Source organism: Suncus etruscus, chromosome 15, assembly GCF_024139225.1.
Source record: "Suncus etruscus isolate mSunEtr1 chromosome 15, mSunEtr1.pri.cur, whole genome shotgun sequence".
In the NCBI taxonomy this organism is placed as follows: domain Eukaryota; kingdom Metazoa; phylum Chordata; class Mammalia; order Eulipotyphla; family Soricidae; genus Suncus; species Suncus etruscus.
Window position 1 is genome coordinate 75,850,769 of NC_064862.1, and position 20,398 is coordinate 75,871,166.

Genomic DNA, 20,398 nt, shown 5'->3' on the forward strand with positions numbered 1-20,398 from the left:
TCATGTATATACATACAAAAAGTACACAAAAGTAATATGAACAGTTGTATATGTATTAATCAATGTGAATGCATATTATGTACTATTTATGTGAAAACCTACATATATATGTGTGTATAATTTTTTTGGTTTGAAATACTTTAGGAGTTTAAGTACTCTGACATCCAACACTAGCATTATTGTGAAGGGGAATTTTTTAACTTGCCCCCTTAAAAATTTCAATAAATCAAATAGAGAAATATTATTAATTGAGTTTGCTATATTCAGCAGTGCTCAGGGTTTACTCCTTAACCTAGATTAATTTTCGTTCTTAGTGTGGTTTAGAGAATTATATTAGGGTGCTGGAAAGCCCACATTGACTTTGAGCCAGACAGTCTACTTTTTATGCTATTGCTATTGCCCACAAAATTTTATCTTAAAGTCAAAGGAGCTTTTGTTTTTTAACAATATATGTTGAGTACCATATTTCTAATATTCATTTATCTTTATTTTCTGTTCCCACAGGGACTAAGGAGGGGCCATGAGGCAGAGCAATCAGTCCTCATTGGCCGACTTTATCTTGGAAGGGCTCTTTGATGACTCCTTAACTCATGTCTTTCTTTTCTCCTTGACCATGGTGGTCTACCTTGTTTCTGTGAGTGGCAATTCCCTCACTATCCTCCTCATTTGTGCTGACCCACGGCTCCACACTCCCATGTACTTCCTGCTCAGTCAACTCTCCCTCATGGATCTGATGCATGTGACTACGACCATCCCCAAGATGGCTACCAACTACCTCACAGGCAGGAAGTCCATCTCCTTTGTGGGTTGTGCTACCCAGCACTTTCTCTACTTGTCAGTGGGAGGAGCTGAGTGTATTCTGTTGACTCTCATGTCCTATGACCGTTATGTTGCCATCTGTCATCCATTGCATTATGCTATTCTCATGAACAAGAGGGTGGCCCTGATGATGGCCATCATGTCATGGTTGGGAGCATCTACAAACTCCTTCATTCACACTATGATCTTGATGCATTTCCCTTTCTGTGGGTCTCGTAAAATCCAGCATTTCTATTGTGAGTTTCCAGCTGTTGTGAAATTGGTCTGTGAAGACATCACTATTTATGAGATGACAGTTTACATCAGCACCATTCTGCTTCTCCTTGTCCCTATTCTCCTGGTCTCTACATCCTATGGTTTCATCCTCCATAGTGTCATTCAGATGCAGTCTGCTGGGAGTAAGAGAAATGCTTTTGCCACTTGTAGCTCTCACCTTACTGTAGTTTCTCTGTGGTTTGGTTCCTGCATTTTCTCCTATATGAGACCCAGGTCCCAGCGCACTCCACTGCAAGATAAGATTGGTTCTGTGTTCAATAGTATCATTACTCCCACCCTGAATCCTCTGATTTATACTCTCCGCAATAAGGATGTAGCTAAGGCCCTAAGAAAAGTGTTGGGAAGAGATACTGTTATTCAATGACTGCACAGTAGCTGCCTTGAGTAGAAGAGTATAAGGTATTAAACTCATTCCATTTATCTGGGTAAACCTGTAAGGATTTTTAATGGTCCAGAGTCCTGATGCTATTTGATTACAACAAATTAATGAACATACAATTACAGGTCTCTAACCTGCTGGAGGAATCTAATAACATAAGTCACCATCTTAATCTGTATGCATTGTTAAAAACAACACTAGACTTTGAATGGCTTAAATAGAAAATATATGACACAATTCTAGAGATTGCAGATTCTACAATGAAGTTTCTTACAGATTTATTGTCTAGGACCCGCTTTCTAACTCATTAATCAATATTCCTTTCATGGGTCATTTAAAAGACATAATCTCGTTCATGACCTCATCAGCTTAAAAGCTATCACCTTCAAATGCCACCACCTTGAGGATAGAAATTCAATATCTGTGTTCTTTGTGGAAAAAGTATATTTCAGTTAGTCTCAGAAAATTAAGTCAGAAGACACAAAATATATTTGAAAGAAGATATATGAAGGCAGTGATGCACTGTAAAAGATAGAAAATAAAGATATAATAATGCTTTTAATTTGCACTTTATTAACATAATAGTTTAGTACAAATGAGAAGGGAGAAAGGGTCATGCAAGTAGAGGGAGAGTCTACAGCTTTGATGAATTGTTTTACATACCCACTCTTATAAGGGCATATGGCATCTGATTGGTCAGACGACAAACCTTATTTGAATAAGAGCATCTTAGAAATCTGTGTCATGGCACATGTGATCTGATGGTCATACCACTATCACTCCATCCTCCTATTTGCATATGCTAGTCTATGATCTTTCATAGTCTTTAATCAGATGACCATCTAAGGCTTAACTAATCAGATATCAAAAACAGAAGGAATGGAAATAATAGATACAAATTCAGGTCATTGTGGAGAAAAATCTGGAAGAGGGGCTGGAGAGATAGCATGGAGGTAAAGGCGTTTGCCTTGCATGCAGAAGGTCAGTGGTTTGATCCCAGCATCCCATAGGGTCCCCTGAGCCTGCTGGGAGTGATTTCTGAGTGCAGAGCCAGGAGTAACCCCCTGAGCACTGCCAGGTGTGACCCAAAAATAAAAAAAAATCTGGAAGAGAAGAAAGAAAGCAAATAGGGAAGAGAAGGACAAGAGCAGAATGGCATGGATAGGAGAAAAGAAGGTTTTGAGCTGCTGGTTATAATCTGCTGTAACAAAATTAGATAAAACAAGTCACCAGATAATATTCACAGATTATTAAAATGGCATGGTGGTATAGGAGTGATACTACAGAAGAGTGTTTGCCTTATACTTGGTCAACCTCAGCACCCCAGGTGGTCCTTGTGGACCTCCAGGAATGATCCCTGAGCCAGGTGTAAATCCTGTATATCTTTGGGTGTATCCCCACAAGTTGTATGTTCTGGTTATTATCTAAGCACAGAAAATAAAGCATATTAATGGGTTGTTTGGAAAACTTAAATGGATGAATATATGTATATCTTTAGAGTTCTTTTTTTTCTCTACATCCTGTGGTGCTCAGAGGTGACTTCTCTCTTTGCACTCAGGAATTACTCCTGGTGAGCTCAAGGCACCATAATGGGATGCTGGTATCAAAACTAATGCAAGGCCACTGTACTATTTCTTGGGCCTCCAGTCCTTAGAGTTTTTAATTCAAACATAGAAGCATTCACATGGAAGGAAATTATATATTTTATTATGTGCAGGATAATAAATATAATTATGATTGTATTCTTACTAGACTAGAAATGTGTACTGAGTGCTTACTCTCAACCTGTAGCTAAATCAAGAGCTTGGCACCTGTCAGTCTTCTCTGACATAAAACACAATCATCTTTGCTCTTGTGAAAATTGATATTCTTTCAATAGATCCTTTCCTTAGATTCTCTGTCCCAATCTAATTTTAGTTGTCTTTTATCATCATGTTTAAAAAAAAATTTTTTTTTTTTTTGGTTTTTGGGTCACACCCAGCAGCTCAAGGGTTACTTATGGCTCTATGCTCAGAAACTGCTCCTGGTAGATTTGGGGTTTGTATGGGATGCCGGAATTCGAACCACCAACCTTCTGCATGCAAGGCAAATGCCTTAAGTCCATGCTCTCTCTCCAGCCCCTTTTAAATGCTTTAATATGAATTAAAGTCATATGTTAATGACTTTTGTATTGTTATACCTAAATTTATTTTACTCCCAGAACAACCTTTGTTTTGCTAGGTTTGAATTTTCTTTTTCTTTGTTTTAATTTTACTTTAATTTTGTTGAGGGGAACAGCTGATAGTGTTCAAGGTTTATTTCTGGCTTTGTAATCAGAGATCACTTCTAATGCTGTTCAAAGGACCATATGAGGTTCTGGGGACTGAACACTGGTTGGCTGCTTGCAAGTCCAGTGCCCTTCCACTATACTATCTCTCTGGTCCTTGATTTGATTTTGAAGCACTTTCTAGAATGGACATTCTGACATCGATTTTTTGTTCATCATATTATCATTTGAACTTATTTTTTGGGGGGCCATACTTGGAGGTGCTCAGGGGTTACTACTGGCTCTAAGTTCAGGAATCATTCCTGGTAGGTTTGGGGGACCATAGGAGATGTTGAGTTTGACACATACAAAGCAGTGCTTAGTCTGGCTCTGTGTTCAAATAAATAAATAAATAAATACATAAATAACTAAATAAATAAAATTACAGGAGCACCCAGCAATAGGGGCTTTCATCATTGCTCTTTGTCAGACCATACTGATGGATCTATAAGAAACAAGGACTCATGCCTTCAGTGACCAGACACCAGAGGCACCACAAATCTGTGTGATGTCATATGGGTAGAGAGTGATATTTGGGGGTGATGATCTATGGAGACTGGGATTGCAAGTTCTGTGAACCAGCAAGTAAACAGGCTGAAAGCAGGAATACTGCAGGAATAAGAAAAGAGGCAAATGAGCTGGAGCAATAGCACAGTGGCAGTGTATTTGCCTTGCAAGTGGACAACTTGGGATGGACATGGATTTGATCCCCAGCATCCCATATCATCCCTCGAGACTTCCAGGAGTGATTTTTTCTTTTTGGTTTTTGGGCCACAACTGGTGATGCTCAGGATTTACTCCTGGCTATGTGCTCAGAAATTGCTCCTGGCTTTGGGAACCATATAGGTCAGTGGTTGCAAGGCAGACGCCCTACTGCTTGTGTCACTGCTCTAGCCCCCCAGGAGTGATTTCTGACTGCAGGGCCAGGAATAACCCCTAGATTCCACTGGGTGTGAACCCCCAAAAATGAGAGGCAAAAATAAGAGAGAAAAATTCCCTTGCATCTGGAATGTAATAAGAGTGTCCACTTTCACTATTTTGATTCAGTGCAATACAGGAAGCCCTCACCATGGCTATTATGCAAGAAAAAAGTATAATTTATTCAAAGCAGAGGAAAATTGTGATTGACAGATCACATAAGATATTCTAGTAAAAAATAAATATACTAAATGTAATAATAATATCAAGTGTCAGCTATATTTCTATGTTAGTAAAGAATTATAAGAAATAAAATCAGGAAAACAACTCCATTTAGGATCAAAATAAATTACATCTTTTTTTTTTTTTTTGCCACACCTGGCAGCACTCAAAGGTCACTCCTAGATCTCTGCTCAGAAATCACCCTTGGCAGGCCCATCGAACCATATATGGGATGCTGGGATTTGAGCCACCATTAGTCCTGGGTGGGCCGCTTGCAAGGCAAATGCCCTAACGCTGTGCTATCTTTTGGCCCCTGAAAATGACATTTTAAGGAATAAATGTAACCATAGCAGAAAATGATGTCAAATTGGAAAAGAATTAAATATTGCTGAAAAAAAACAGAAGTCAGAGAAACGGAGCCATATCACAGCAACACACTCTTCACTAATATGTCTGCTTCCATCATTTCTGTACCTGTGGTCCCCCAGACCCCACTGCAGCAAGTTTCCTACTGAGGCTAGTTCTTAGTTTCTGTTGCCTTTGGATCATCTGATCTGTTTTCTATGTTCTGCACCTGGGGAATGCAATAAGGAGTCAGTGCCATAAAAGGTCAGACAGTCTTTCTCAGACTGTCTTCTCAAAGAAATTGGGCAATGGGGGTTAGATAAGTTAGGTTCCAAGTAAAAAATATAGTCATGGATTTAAAGAACTATATCTGTTTATGGCTAATGGTTCCTTGGAGAAGAGATTTCCTTGTTATTTTCTTTCTTTCTTTTTTTTTTTTTTTTGTTTTTTTTTGGGCCACACCCAGTAACGCTCAGGGGTTACTCCTGGCTATGCGCTCAGAAGTTGCTCCTGGCTTGGGGGACCATATGGGTCGCCAGGGAATCGAACCGCAGTCCGTCCAAGGCTAGCGCAGGCAAGGCAGGCACCTTACCTCTAGCGCCACCACCCGGCCCCTTCTTGTTATTTTCAGGGTCATGCACCTCATAATATTACAGTCTCCTGATTTCTAAAACAAACCCCCAATGAAATAATAGAAACTCCAAGTGAAGCCTTTTGGGGTTGCATCTCTCAAGGTCTCTGCAAGTCTAATTGGTACCTTGAGTCCTGGTCTCCGGCAGAGACTCAAAATGTGTCCCCTGGGTTGAAATCCCTGATGCCTCAGTTTGCCTAAGTTGACATCATCGTTCCTATGGGTGAGGGGATGTTTCATATCTCACACATGCTGCTTCTCTTCTTTCATGATTAGCTCATGTCACACCAAATCTGTGATTTTTTTTTCTCTGAGAAAATATCCTTGTTACCAGGAAGAAACAGAAAACGCTAGTAACTCATCGAATTCTAGTTTTAGTAAGTTAGAATGGTGGTGGTAAATCTCAGGAAAAAATGTCATGAATAATTGCCTAATCAGGAAATCCAGAACAGGTTTTCTTTTGACCATTCTCATTGATGACTAAACTGGTGTTAAATGTAGCCCTTAAGAGATAAAGTTAATAGAAATTCTCATTGCCCAAGATCTGCCAGTCCTGTTGGGATAAAGAGGTGTTGTTTGAGGAAGTAGATGCATGACTCTAAGTCACTACTAAGAAACATTAAGGATCCTGTCCTGCTGTGGTAATTTGTCCTGCTGGGTCCTGGTGGAGGTCAAAATTCAGAGCAGATTGTAAAAGCATCACACACAATTTCATGTGCAGTGTTGTTGCTGCTGCTGGTGCTCTGGGCAATCAGTGTAAACAGTACCTGTGAAGACAATTCCCTTCTCAAGTCTCCCAGTAAACAGAAATTTCTAGGGATGAAGAAGGACTCTCATGAGTTTCTCAGAAAAGGCTTCTTTGGATGACCAATAGCCAATATGTGAGTCATTGAACTCAGTAGAGTGGACTTATCCTGTCTCCTCCATTGCAATTTTATACTTGTTCTCTCCCCAGTCTCTACAGAAAGCCCAGGTAAGGTAAGTTTGGGTTGTGAATATCCAGGTCCCCTTAAAAACTAGTGTGTTGTATGGGATTATCAACTTATTTTCTCATCTCTTACTCGAGGGTGGTATTGGACCAATCTAGGAGAGAAGTTTTGGAGAAAGGGGGTGGTGGTGGTGGTGGTGAAAGCCACTTTTGGGAGGGAATTACAAAGCAGAATGTGAGAGTAAGAGAAACTTTGTCTTGGGAGGAAGAAAGGCTCCTGGAGGATAAGATGATGATAAAATATTTGTGATGGCGAGAAGGGGGCACAGCAGAGAAAGAGAATGGGAAATATATGATCCTTACAAATGGGACATAGATGGATTCTTTTTTTTTTTTTTTTTTTTTTTTTTTTTGGTTTTTGGTTTTTGGTTTTTGGGCCACACCCGGCATTGCTCAGGGGTGACTCCTGGCTGTCTGCTCAGAAATAGCTCCTGGCAGGCACGGGGGATCATATGGGACACCGGGATTCGAACCAACCACCTTTGGTCCTTGATTGGCTGCTTGCAAGGCAAACGCTGCTGTGCTATCTCAAGCCCAAGTGGATTTTTTTTTAACAGGATAGAGGTGATGTGTGGGGTTGTATAGAGAATGGAGTTTCTGATCCCTGGAACTTATAAGGGATAGCACCAATATTTTGGTGATTCATTCAGATTATAATTTTTTTTTTGCCACACTCGTTTGATGCTCAGGGGTTACTCCTGGCTAAGCACTCAGAAATCGCCCCTGGCTTGGGGGGACCATATGGGACGCTGGAGGATTGAACCACGGTCCTTTCTTGGCTAGAACATGCAAGGTAGACACCTTACCTCTAGTGCCACCTTTCCAGCCCCTCAGATTATTATTTTGATATTTTTGGGCTTCGTGCTCTTTCTGATATGTATTTTGGTAAGAATTAATCCAAACATTTGGCTGGACAATTGCTATAATTCTAGTTTTATCAGCATGATCCGTGCTTTGGCAACTTTCAGGTCTGACTGCACAGGACACTTTCCTGTTTGTTTCCTGAGTCTTAAGTGGGATGAGGTAATGATGAGTCTGGGGAGCCCTCACCTTTCTCTTTGCCTCCAAATGAAGACAGTAATGAGTTATTCTTCCAGCCTAACATGACACAGTTTTCTCACATACAATAAAACACCTGTAGCTTTTCCTGAGACCATTTTGTTTATATGTGTGTGGCACTTACCTAAGTATTTAATGATAGGATAGGAAAAGGGATATAGACTCAGAATAAGTGTCACCCTCATAATAATAGGAATTTCTGTTTTCTTCTAGGAAGATCTTAGCACATTTGTGGTTTTAGATGAGATGGTTATTTACTTTTCCTTGCTTTCTTCCTTGCTTCCTTCCTTCCTTTCTTCCTTCCTTTCTACCTTCCTTCCTTCTTTCCTTCCTTTTCTTTTTCTTTTTTTTCTTCTTTTCTTTCTGTGAGGAAGGGCCACACCTCAAAGTGCTTAGGGCAAGTTCCTGGCTCTGTGCTCAAGGATCAATCACTCCAGGCAGATTCAGGAATTCTATGGGGGTGTCATGGATTGAAACCATGGCAACTATGTGCAGGGCAAACACTCTTTCTCTGCTATCAATAAAGCCTCTAGATAGGATTATTTATTTTTTGTCTTAGGCAAAAAGAAAACTTCTCAGAGATAGATTGAGATGAAGCATGGCTTAAGAAAAAAGGTGTGTGTGTGTGTGTGTGTGTGTGTGTGTGTGTGTGTGTGTGTGTGTGTGTAATAACATGAACAGACTCTGGGGACTGTGTAGTATGCTGCAGTGATCAGGATGAACAAGGACATTTCCAGTGCTCATGTTAGAATGTTTCTGGTTTGGGCCCGGAGAGATAGCACAGTGGCGTTTGCCTTGCAAGCAGCCGATCCAGGACCAAAGGTGGTTGGTTCAAATCCCGGTGTCCCATATGGTCCCCCGTGCCTGCCAGGAGCTATTTTTGAGCAGACAGCCAGGAGTAACCCCTGAGCACTGCCGGTGTGACCCCCCCCCCAAAAAAAAAGAATGTTTCTGGTTCATGTGTGACAGGATGTACTAGAGAGACTCAGAGTGCAGAGTGCACAGAGGTCACAGGTTTTTGTGACCTGCTGCTGCCTCATCCCACTGTCTCATCGACTTTAGCTGCTGTGGTTTTCCAGTCAGTTATGTGCATTTTTAGCTCCTTCAGAGAGGATGGGATTCTGCAGTTACCTGTGCCCACTTCAGTCAGTTCTAGAAATATGAAGAGCTGAAATGTATCCCAATCTTTCTTGTATGTGCCCAGCTCCTGGCCTGGGCTCTCTCTGCCGTCGATCTCATGGACTTTGTAGCTATCCACCATTCATCACTATGCCTGCCTGTGACAAGTTCTACCATCAAAGGTTTCTTAATAATAATTAACAATACTTAATAATAAACAAAAATAAACAAACAAATACTTTATTATTATTAATAATAAATAAGGTTTTATTTATGACTGCAAAAAAATCAAAGACTGAAAGATGACAGAATTTCTCGCTGGTATCAAAATTGTTAATGCTAAGTTTATCTAACATTTCATCAAGTGTATATGTATGTATAAATTATAGAGGTTTGTTTTTGATTAATTCCTGTCAGATATGTTAACAAAACAGAATGATCATGTATATACATATTAAGGGTACATGAAAGAAATATGAATAGCTGTATAAGTATTAATCAATGTGAATGCAAAATATGTATTATTCATGTGAAAACCAACATATATATGTGTGTATAATTCATTTTTGTTTGAAATACTTTAGGAGTTAAAGTACTCTGACAATCAGCGTTAGCATTATTGTGAAGGGGCATTTTTAGCTTGCTCCCTTAAAAATAAAGTATTTTGGGGCCGGAGACATAGCATGGAGGTAAGGCGTTTGCCTCTCATGCAGAAGGTCAGTGGTTCGAATTCCGGCATCCGATATGGTCCCCTGAGCCTGCCAGGAGTGACTTCTGAGCATAGAGCTAGGAGTAACCCCTGAGTACTGCCAGGTGTGACCCAAAAACCAAAAAAAAAAAAAAAAAAAAAAACAACCCAAAACCCCCCCAAAATAAAGTATTTTAATTAACAGTTATCAAATAGAAAAATATTACTGAGTTTGTGCTACATCCTGCAGTGCTCAGGGTTTACTCCTTGTTCTAGTTTAATTTTCATTCTTAGTGTGATTTAGGAATCATATTAGGGTGCTGGAAAGCCCACATTGACTTTGAGCCACACAAACAGTCTATTTTCTATGCTATTGCTACAGCCCACAACATTTTATTTTAAAGTCAAAGAACCTTTTTTTTTTTTTTTTTTGGTCACACCCGGCAGTGCTCAGGAGTTACTCCTAGATCTATACTCAGAAATCGCCCCTGGCAGGCACGGGGGACCATATGGGATGCCGGGATTTGAACTACTGTCCTTCTGCATGAAAGGCAAACACCTTACATACAAAAGGTTCCCAAAGAACCTTTTCTTAATTAATATATGCTGAGTACCATATTTCTAAGATTCATTTATCTTTACTTTCTGTTCCCACAGGGACTAAGGAGGGGCAATGAGGCAGAGCAATCAGTCCTCATTGGCCGACTTTATCTTGGAAGGGCTCTTTGATGACTCCTTAACTCATGTCTTTCTTTTCTCCTTGACCATGGTGGTCTACCTTGTTTCTGTGAGTGGCAATTCCCTCACTATCCTCCTCATTTGTGCTGACCCACGGCTCCACACTCCCATGTACTTCCTGCTCAGTCAACTCTCCCTCATGGATCTGATGCATGTGACTTCGACCATCCCTAAGATGGCTACCAACTACCTCACAGGCAGGAAGTCCATCTCCTTTGTGGGTTGTGCTACCCAGCACTTCCTCTACTTGTCAGTGGGAGGAGCTGAGTGTATTCTGTTGACTCTCATGTCCTATGACCGTTATGTTGCCATCTGCCATCCATTGCATTATGCTATTCTCATGAACAAGAGGGTGGCCCTGACGATGGCTGTCATGTCATGGTTGAGCGCATCCACAAACTCCTTCATTCACACTGTGATCTTGATGCATTTCCCTTTCTGTGGGTCTCGTATAATTCAGCACTTCTATTGTGAGTTTCCAGCTGTTGTGAAATTGGTCTGTGAAGATATCACTGTTTATGAAATGACAGTTTACATCAGCTCCATTCTGCTTCTCCTTGTTCCCATCCTCCTGGTCTCTACATCCTATGCTTTCATCCTCCATAGTGTCATTCAGATGCAGTCTGCTGGGAGTAAGAGAAATGCATTTGCCACTTGTAGCTCTCACCTTACTGTAGTTTCTCTTTGGTTTGGTGCCTGCATTTTCTCCTATATGAGACCCAGGTCCCAGCGCACTCCACTGCAAGATAAGATTGGTTCTGTGTTCTATAGCATCATTACTCCCACCCTGAATCCTCTGATTTATACTCTCCGCAATAAAGATGTAGCTAAGGCCCTAAGAAAAGTGTTGGGGAGAGATACTATTATTCCATGACTGCTGTGTAGCTTCCTTGATTAGAAGAATATAAGGTATTAAACTCATTCAATTTATCTGGGTAAACCTGTAAGATTTTTTTTTTTTTGGTTTTTGGGCCACACCCAGCGGTGCTCAGGGGTTACTCCTGGCTGTCTGCTCAGAAATAGCTCCTGACAGGCACGGGGGACCATATGGGACACCGGGATTCGAACCAACCACCTTTGGTCCTGGATCGGCTGCTTGCAAGGCAAACGCCACTGTGCTATCTCTCCGGGCCCAAACCTGTAAGAATTTTTAATGGTCCAGAGTCCTGATGCTATTTGATTACAACAAATTAATGAACATACAATTACAGGTCTCTAACCTGCTGGCAGGAATCTAATATCATAAATCACCATCATAATCTATACGCATTGTTAAAAAAACACTAGACCTTGAATGGCTTAAATAGAAAATATATCACACAATTCTAGAGATTGCAGATTCTACAATGAAGTTTCTTACAGATTTATTGTCTAGTGAGGACCCACTTTCTAATTCATTAATCATTATTCTTTCATGGGTCATTTAAAGGACATAATCTCCTTCATGACCTCATCATTGGAAGCTATCACCTTCAAATGGCACCACATCAAGGATAAAATTCAGTATCTGGGTTCTTTGTGGAAAAGGTATATTTCAGTTAGTCTCAGAGACTTAAGTCAGAAGACTCAAAATATATTTGAAAGAAGACATATGAAGGCAGTGATGCACTGTAAAAGACAGGAAAATAAAGATATAATAATGCTTTTAATTTTGCCTTTGTTAACATAATAGTTTAGTAGAAATGAGGAGAAATAGAGGGTTATGCAAGTGGAGGGAGTGTCTTCAACATTGATAAATTGTTTTACATACCCACCCTTATAAGGGCATATGGCATCTGATTGGTCATAATATTAGAAGCCTTATTTGAATAAGAGCATCTTACAAATCCTTGTAAGGGCACATGTGATCTGATTGGTCATCCCACCATAACTCCGTCCTCTTATTTGCATATACTAGTCTATGATCTTTCATAGGATAAAAGGTCTTTAATCAGATGACCAAGGCTTAACTAATCTAATAGCAAAAACAGAAGGAATGGAAATAATAGATACAAATTCAGGTCATTGTGGAGAAAAATCTGGTAGAGGGGCTGGAGAGATAGCATGGAGGTAAAGGCGTTTGCCTTGAATGCAGAAGGTCGGTTGTTTGAATCCCAGCGTCCCATATGGTCCCCTGAGCCTGCCGGGAGTGATTTCTGAGCACAGAGCCAGGAGTAACCCCTGAGTACTGCCAGGTGTGACCCAAAAATAAATAAAAATCTGGAAGAGAAGAAAGAAGGCAAATAGGGAAGAGAAGGACAAGAGCTGAACAGCATGGATAGAAGAAAAGAAGGTTTGAGCTGCTGGTTATAATCTGCTGTAACAAAATTAGATAAAACAAGTCACCAGATAATATTCACAGATTATTAAAATGGTGTCCCGACCTGTGGGACTCAGTTATTTGTGGGCGCAGAGGGGATCCAGCCTGGAAGAGAATGGGGGGGGGGGAGAAGGGAACCAAGCATGGAAGCTTGTCAAGGTTCCGACTTTATTGAGCTACACAGGCTTCTTTTAAGCACGATTTTACAGGGGGTGGAGAGAAGGCAGGATGGAACAGCTTGCATTACAGACAACTTTAAAGAGAGTATCTTGTGGTTAATCTTTACATGTTATCTTTATATCAAAAACACAGGAACAGTTTTACTCTCAACTCAAGGCTAGTGAAGCTTCAAAGATGTCACAAGTTTCCTGGAATGTTTGACAGATAGGACACTGTGGTATTTCTTTGGGCTCTGGGGCTTGGGCAATAGCCAATGCCTTAGGTTACGTATCAGGCCACACAAGACTGGCTTGTCCTGCTGGATTCCATATTAGGGTCTGGTCTCTGGCAAAATGGTATGGTGGTATAGGAGTGATACTACAGAAGAGTGTTTGCCTTATACTTGGTCAACCTCAGCACCCCAGGTGGTTCTTGTGGACCTCCAGGAATGATCCCTGATCCAGGAGTAAGTCCTGTATATCTTTGGGTGTACCCTCACAAGTTCTATGTTCTGGTTATTATCTAAGCACAGAAAATAAAGCATAGTAACAGGGTGTTTTGAAAACTTGAATGGATGAATATATGTTTATATCTAGAATTATTTTTTTCTCTACATCCTGTGGTACTCAGGGGGTGACTTCTCTCTTTGCACTCAGGAATTACTCCTGGTGAGCTCAGGGGACCATATGGGATGCTGATATAAAAATTAATGCAAGGCAAATGCCCTACCCACTGTACTATTTCTTAGGCCTCTAGACCTTAGAGTTTTTAATTCAAGCATAGAAGCATTCACATGAAATGAAATAATATATTTTATTATGTGCAGGGTAATAAATATAATTATAATGTATTCTTTTTTTTTTTGTTTGTTTTTGGGTCACATCTGGCAGTGCTCAGGGATTACTCCTGGCTCAATGCTTAGAAATCACTCCTGGCACTTTTCCTGGCCACATGGCTGGGCAAGCCAGCGAGGTGGGTCCCTTGGAGGAGTTTATTGGTTTTTCTAGGCTTTCCCCATTTCCCTCCCGGCTCCAAAGGAAGGGTCTGGGGGTGGGGGCTCTGACCTTCCGGCCTTTAAGCTCGAGAAGGATTCTCCTTCCTTCCTGGGAGCCGGGAGGTTCAGCCAGCATGGCGTTTGGCAGCCCTCTGCCATGCCAAAGGCCTCTCTAACTGGGCCTAGGAAGGGGTGCGGGACATGGGTCACCCCAGCACCCCTCTACCTCCTTCCTCCGGTGCTCCAGGGCTTTTCCTGGCCACATGGCTGGGCAAGCCAGCGAGTTGGGTCCCTTGGAGGAGTTTATTGGTTTTCCTAGGCTTTCCCCATTTCCCTCCCAGCTCCAAAGGGAGGGTCTGGGGTTGGGGGCTCTGACTTTCCGGCCTTCTAGCTCGGGAAGGATCTCCTTCCTTCCTGGGAGCTGGGAGGAATAGCATCACAATAGGTTCTGTCAATAGGACTTACCAGGGAAGTTTCCTTATTAAACCTGTGCATTGTGAAACCACGCTGGGCTAGCACCCCCCCGCACGAAACATTATGACAAATATATGGATATCATTGTGTTTCATTGCTTGTCATTATCTGAATGCCATTTAGGAGCTCGTTTTATTCCTTTACTCCCTCACTCCCATCTCTTGTTACCCCACATTTAACCATTTTTCTGTACTAATGATTTTTGTTTTGGCCAAGGTGGATTACATATCTTTCACAGTAATTTTTTGGGTGGAGTCTGAAGTTTCAGCAATGCGTCATGGCAAGGTTTCATGCTGTAGGCTTTTTGGCCAAGATAAGGTGAAGATGCAGCCTCGGCTGCCCCCCACAGCTTTCTCTCTCCTTCCTCCCTGTCCCTAGGGTTATTTCTGGACACCTGCTCAGGGTCCCAGCAAGTAGATTCCAGTGAGGTGCAATTTAAAATAGACCCCAGGACTCATTGCTCCTGCAAGGGGCTGGGAGGGGACTGGTGAACTTTCAACTTCCAGCAATTAGGAAGCAAAGGCCTCTCGGGGAGTCAGAAGCTTCAGCAGGCAACAAGGGGAGGACATGACTCCATGTTCTCTTCGCTTGTCCAAATCACAGACCAAAGTGGTGTCTCAGAAATATTCCCCTCCCTCTTGACTATTTCTAAAACACAAAAGGGACACATGTTTCTCCTTTGTATATCTCAGATGTATTCCCTTAACATCTATAACTCTTTTCGAACATCCTCATATAGTGACAATTTTGCCCACTGGATTTGTTATTTGATTGTTTGATTTCCCCCCTTTGAGATCCGTTTTATAAGCAATACTGGTAGAAGAATACCTCTGTATAGATTTCATGTTTGAACCAAGTTACGGGAAATGTTGGACTTGATTCGTTGGCCCCCAGATGCACCAACAATATGTGTGGCATTGCTTCTCTTTTACATAGGCCCATTAAAATTGGAAAATAATACATATGCAAACAAGTTCTTATCTATTTTTTTAATATTTTTTTGGGGGGCCACACCCGTTTGATGCTCAGGGGTTACTCCTGGCTATGCGCTCAGAAATTGCCCCTGGCTTGGGGGGACCATATGGGACGCCGGGGGATAGAATCACGGTCCGTCCTATGCTAGCGCTTGCAAGGCAGACACCTTACCTCTAGCGCCACCTTCCCGGCCCCACAAGTTCTTATCTAATAGAGATGGGAACACATATTTGGTAATGTAATTAGGCCTTTTACCCTAAACATTGGCATAATGATTTGGCTTAGGCCTCAGAAGAATGGGCATCGCCCACACACACCTGAACAATGGATACCATCTATGGAAACAACCACAATTGTCTATAACATTACCAGGATCCAAGCCTCTAGGAGGGAAGACCTACCACTGCTTTAGCATTGGCTTACTCCAAAGAGTGCTCCCAACACCCAGACGACTCAGCAACAGTCTGCATGCAGGGCAGATTGCTCCGCATTTAATGGTATGCTGAAACTAGAGGATGCTCCACATCAGCCTGACATAGATGAAAGAAATGCACAGAATCTAGAGTCTTTAAATATAAGAATCTAATACCAACAATAGCTAAAGTGTAAAAAAGTTTCACCGGGACCTTGAGAATGACTCAAGTTGGATGGACTGGTATGCTTGGAACCCAGAGTCGGTCTTATGCCAAAAACTTCTGGGATGAGGCCTTTTTGTAATCAGGTCAAGGATTTTTTTCCATTTTCCCATTTTTCTGGACCTATGCAAACAATGGCGATTGCCACTACCACACCTTTACTATATTTTTTTACTCTTATCCTTTAAGGAAAAAAAATACAACTAACTGAACTTCAAAACAAATAAATATAGTAGAATGAATGTCTCGAATACAGGTAGGGGATGGGAAGGGGGGAGGGAGTAATGTTACACTGGTGAAGGGGGGTGTTCTGGTAATGACTGTAACCCAACTATGATCATGCTACTTAAATAAAAAATATATTAAAAAAAAAAAGAAATTGCTCCTGGCAAGCTCGGGGGACTATATGGGATGCCAGGATTTGAACCAATGTCCTTCTTCATGAAAGGCAAACACCTTACCTCCATGATATCTCTCCGGCCCCTATGATTGTATTCTTACTATACTAGAAATGTGTTCTGAGTGCTTACTCTCAATCTGTAGCTAAATCAGGAGCTTGGCATCTGACAATCTTCTCTGACATAAAACACAATCATCTTTGCTCTTGTGAAAATTGATATTCTTTCAATAGATACTTTCCTTAGATTGTCTGTCCCAAACTAATTTTAGTTGGCTTTTTATCATCACTTTTTTGATTTTTTTTTGTTTGGGTCACACCCAGCAGTGCTCAGGGGTTACTCCTGGCTCTATGCTCAGAAACCGCTCCTGGCAGACTTGGGGTTTGTACAGAAAGCCGGAATTCGAACCACCAACCTTCTGCATGCAAGGCAAATGCCTTAAGTCCATGCTATCTCTCCAGCCCCTTTTAAATTCTTTAATATGAATGTTGCTAATGACTTTTGTATTGTTATACCTAAATTTATTTTACTCCTAGAACAACCTTTGTTTTGCTAGGTTTGAATTTTCTTTTTCCTTTTTCTTTTTTTAATTTTACTTTAATTTTGTTGAGGGGCACAACTGAGAGTGTTCAAGGCTTATTTCTGGCGTTGTACTCAGAGATCACTTCTTTTTTTAATATTTAATAACATTTATTAGCCCTTTAAAATGACACACAAAAATGTCACAGTTAATCATACTATTTGTACATTCAAAATATTTAGTTTAGTCATAAATCAAAAGGTAGTAACTATTTTAATATGAAAGCTTATAGGGTGGAAAAAAGTACATAAAAATAAAAAGTAACTGCAATGTTCTAAAGTGGTCTTGAATCAATATTCTAACTAGAAAGTAAAATTCAAGCAACTTTCTATATTCAAATTAATTCATTGTATTTTAAATCTGTTAAGGCAAAAACTCCCCTTCAGACAAGAGAATGATTACTCCAAGAGAGATATACTAACAGTTTTATATAGTTCAATTAGTAGTATTGAATAAAAGACAAGAACACTTGCCTTTACTAAGTGTAAAGTTCCACTTGTTGAGACCATTTTGTATATTATTGTATTATCAGTTTCATGTAAGATTACCTAACCAATGAATATCCCGCCCAAGGTACATATTGATTTTCTTATTTTATACAAAAAGGGAGGCATTACCCCATAACCTCTCACATTTCTACTTCTGGTATCCTTCCAAATGTCTTCACCCTATTTTATGTATGACATTGAGTGCTCAGTGTATGTGTTCAATCACTTTTAGTCTTTAGTTATTCAATGCCGTGTCTTATATCTATGCTTTATGGTTAAATTATCTTTAAACACTGTGATTACAAATATGATTGCAGTTGTATAATTACAGTAATGTAAAGAACACCCCCCTTCACCAGTGCAAGATTCCCACCACCAATTTTCAAGATCTCCCTCCTCCCTACCCCATCCACACCTGTACTCGAGACATGCTTTCTACTTCCCTCATCCATTCACATTGTTATGATAGTTCTCAGTGTAGTTATTTCTCTAAATGCACTCATTCTATGTGGTGAGCTTCATGTTATGAGCTGCACCTACCATCCCTCATCTCTCTTGTCTCTGAGATACTGCTAAAAATGTCTTTCATTTTTTTAAAACCCATAGATGAGTGAAACTATTCAGCGTCTCTTTCTCTTCCTCTGACTTATTTCACTCAGCATAATAGATTCTATGTACATCCATGTACAGGAAAATTTCATGACTTCATCTCTCCTGACGACTGCATAGTATTCCACTGTGTATATGTACCACATCTTTAAACACTCATCTGTTGAAGGGCATCTTGGTTTTTTCCAGAGTTTGGCTATTGTAAATAGTGCTGCAATGAATACAGGTGTGAGGAAGGGATTTTTGTTTTGTATTTTTATGTTCCTCGGGTATATTCCAAAGAGTGGTATAGCTGGATCATATGGAAGCTCAATTTCCAGTTTGTGGAGGAATCTCCAGATCACTTTCTATAAAAGTTGGAGTAGACAGCATTCCCACCAGCAGTGAAAAAGAGTTCCTTTCTCTCCACATCCAAGGCAGCACTGCTTGTTTTCCTTCTTTGTGATGTGTGCCAATCTCAGTGGCGTGAGGTGGTACCTCATAGTAGTTTTGATTTGTATCTCTCTGACGATTAGTGATGTTGAGCATCTTTTCATGTTCCTTTGGCCATTTGCATTTCTTTTTTACAAAGTGTCTGTTCATTTCTTCTCCCCATTATTTGATGGGGTTAGATGTTTTTTTCTTGTATAGTTCTGTCAATACCTTTTATATTTTGGATATTAGTCCTTTATCTGATGGGTATTGGGTGAATAATTTCTCCCACTCAGTGGATGGCTTTTGTATTCTGGGCACTATCTCCTTTGAGGTGCAGAAGCTTCTCAGCTGAATATAGTCTCATCTGTTTATCTCTGCTTCCACTTGTTTGGAGAGTGCTGTTTCCTCCTTAAAGATGCCTTTAGTCCCCTGATGGATTCATGAATGAATTCTTTCAAACCTTTCAAGAGGAACTACTACCAATCCTGGCCAGGCTCTTTTATGAAATCGAAAAAACAGGAACACTTCCAAATAGCTTTTATGAAGCCAACATCACCTTAATACCAAAACCAGATAGAGATGCTGCCAAAAAAGAAAATTACAGACCAATATCTCTGATGAACACAAATGCAAATATCCTCAACAAAATCCTGGCGAACAGGATCCAGTGCCTCATCAAGAATATCATTCACTTTGATCAAGTAGGTTTCATTCCAGGAATGCAAGGATGGTTTAACATCCATAAATCTATCAACATAATACACAACATAAATAACAAGAAAAATAAAAATCACATGGTCATATCAATAGACGCAGAAAAAGCATTTGATAAGGTTCAACACCCATTCTTTTTTTTTTTTTTTTTTTTTTTGGTTTTTTGGGCCACACCCAGTAACGCTCAGGGGTTACTCCTGGCTATGTGCTCAGAAGTTGCTCCTAGCTTGGGGGACCATATGGGACACCGGGGGATCGAACCGCGGTCCGTCCAAGGTTAGCGCAGGCAAGGCAGGCACCTTACCTTTAGCGCCACCGCCCGGCCCTCAACACCCATTCTTGATGAAAACTCTCAGCAAGATAGGAATAAAAGAAACCTTTCTCAATATAGTTAAAGCCATCTACCACAAGCCAGTGGCAAATATTATCCTCAATGGAGATAAACTAAAAGCAATCCCTCTAAATTCTGGTACAAGACAAGGCTGTCCTCTCTCACCACTCCTATTCAACATAGTACTGGAAGTATTTGCTATAGCAATTAGGCAAGAAAAAGATATCAAGGGAATCCAGATAGGAAAGGAAGAAGTCAAGCTCTCACTGTTTGCAGATGACATGATACTCTACTTAGAAAACCCTAAAGACTACCAAAAAGCTTCTAGAAACAATAGACTCATATAGCAAGGTGGCAGGCTACAAAATCAACACACAAAAATCAATGGCCTTTCTATACACCAATAGTAATAAGGAAGAAATGGACATTAAGGCCCTGCAGGATACCCAGGACATTCTTAAAAAAAAAAAAGAAAACAACCCCATTCACAATAGTGCCACACAAACTCAAATATCTTGGAATAAACTTGACTAAAAATGTGAAGGACCTATACAAAGAAAACTATAAAACTCTGCTCTAAGAAATAAGAGAGGACACACGGAAATGGAAACACATACCCTGCTCATGGATTGGCAGGATTTACATCATCAAAATGGCAATACTCCCCAAAGCATTATACAAATTTAATCGATCCCTCTAAAGATACCCATGACATTCTTCAAAGAAGTGGATCAGGCACTTTTGAAATTCGTTTGGAACAATAAACACCCTAGAATAGCTAAAGCAATCATTGGGAAAAAGAATATGGGAGGAATTACTTTCCCCAACTTTAAACTTTATT

General features: G+C 40.5%; 2 protein-coding genes across 2 annotated transcripts; both read left to right on the top strand.

The window, feature by feature from the left end:
* The first annotated feature begins 520 nt into the window (after positions 1-520).
* LOC126030465 (olfactory receptor 2AE1-like) lies at positions 521-1,459 on the top strand. The gene has a single exon (XM_049788680.1). It carries the CDS (start codon positions 521-523, stop codon positions 1,457-1,459), a length of 939 nt encoding a protein of 312 aa, XP_049644637.1.
* An 8,963-nt stretch (positions 1,460-10,422) lies between these two features.
* LOC126029963 (olfactory receptor 2AE1-like) lies at positions 10,423-11,361 on the top strand. The gene has a single exon (XM_049788186.1). It carries the CDS (start codon positions 10,423-10,425, stop codon positions 11,359-11,361), a length of 939 nt encoding a protein of 312 aa, XP_049644143.1.
* The last annotated feature ends 9,037 nt before the right edge of the window (positions 11,362-20,398 follow it).

Coding starts and splice junctions, on each gene's coding strand:
- LOC126030465 (XM_049788680.1), top strand. CDS start 521: ATGAGGCAGAGCAATCAGTCCTCATTGGCCGACTTTATCTTGGAAGGG.
- LOC126029963 (XM_049788186.1), top strand. CDS start 10,423: ATGAGGCAGAGCAATCAGTCCTCATTGGCCGACTTTATCTTGGAAGGG.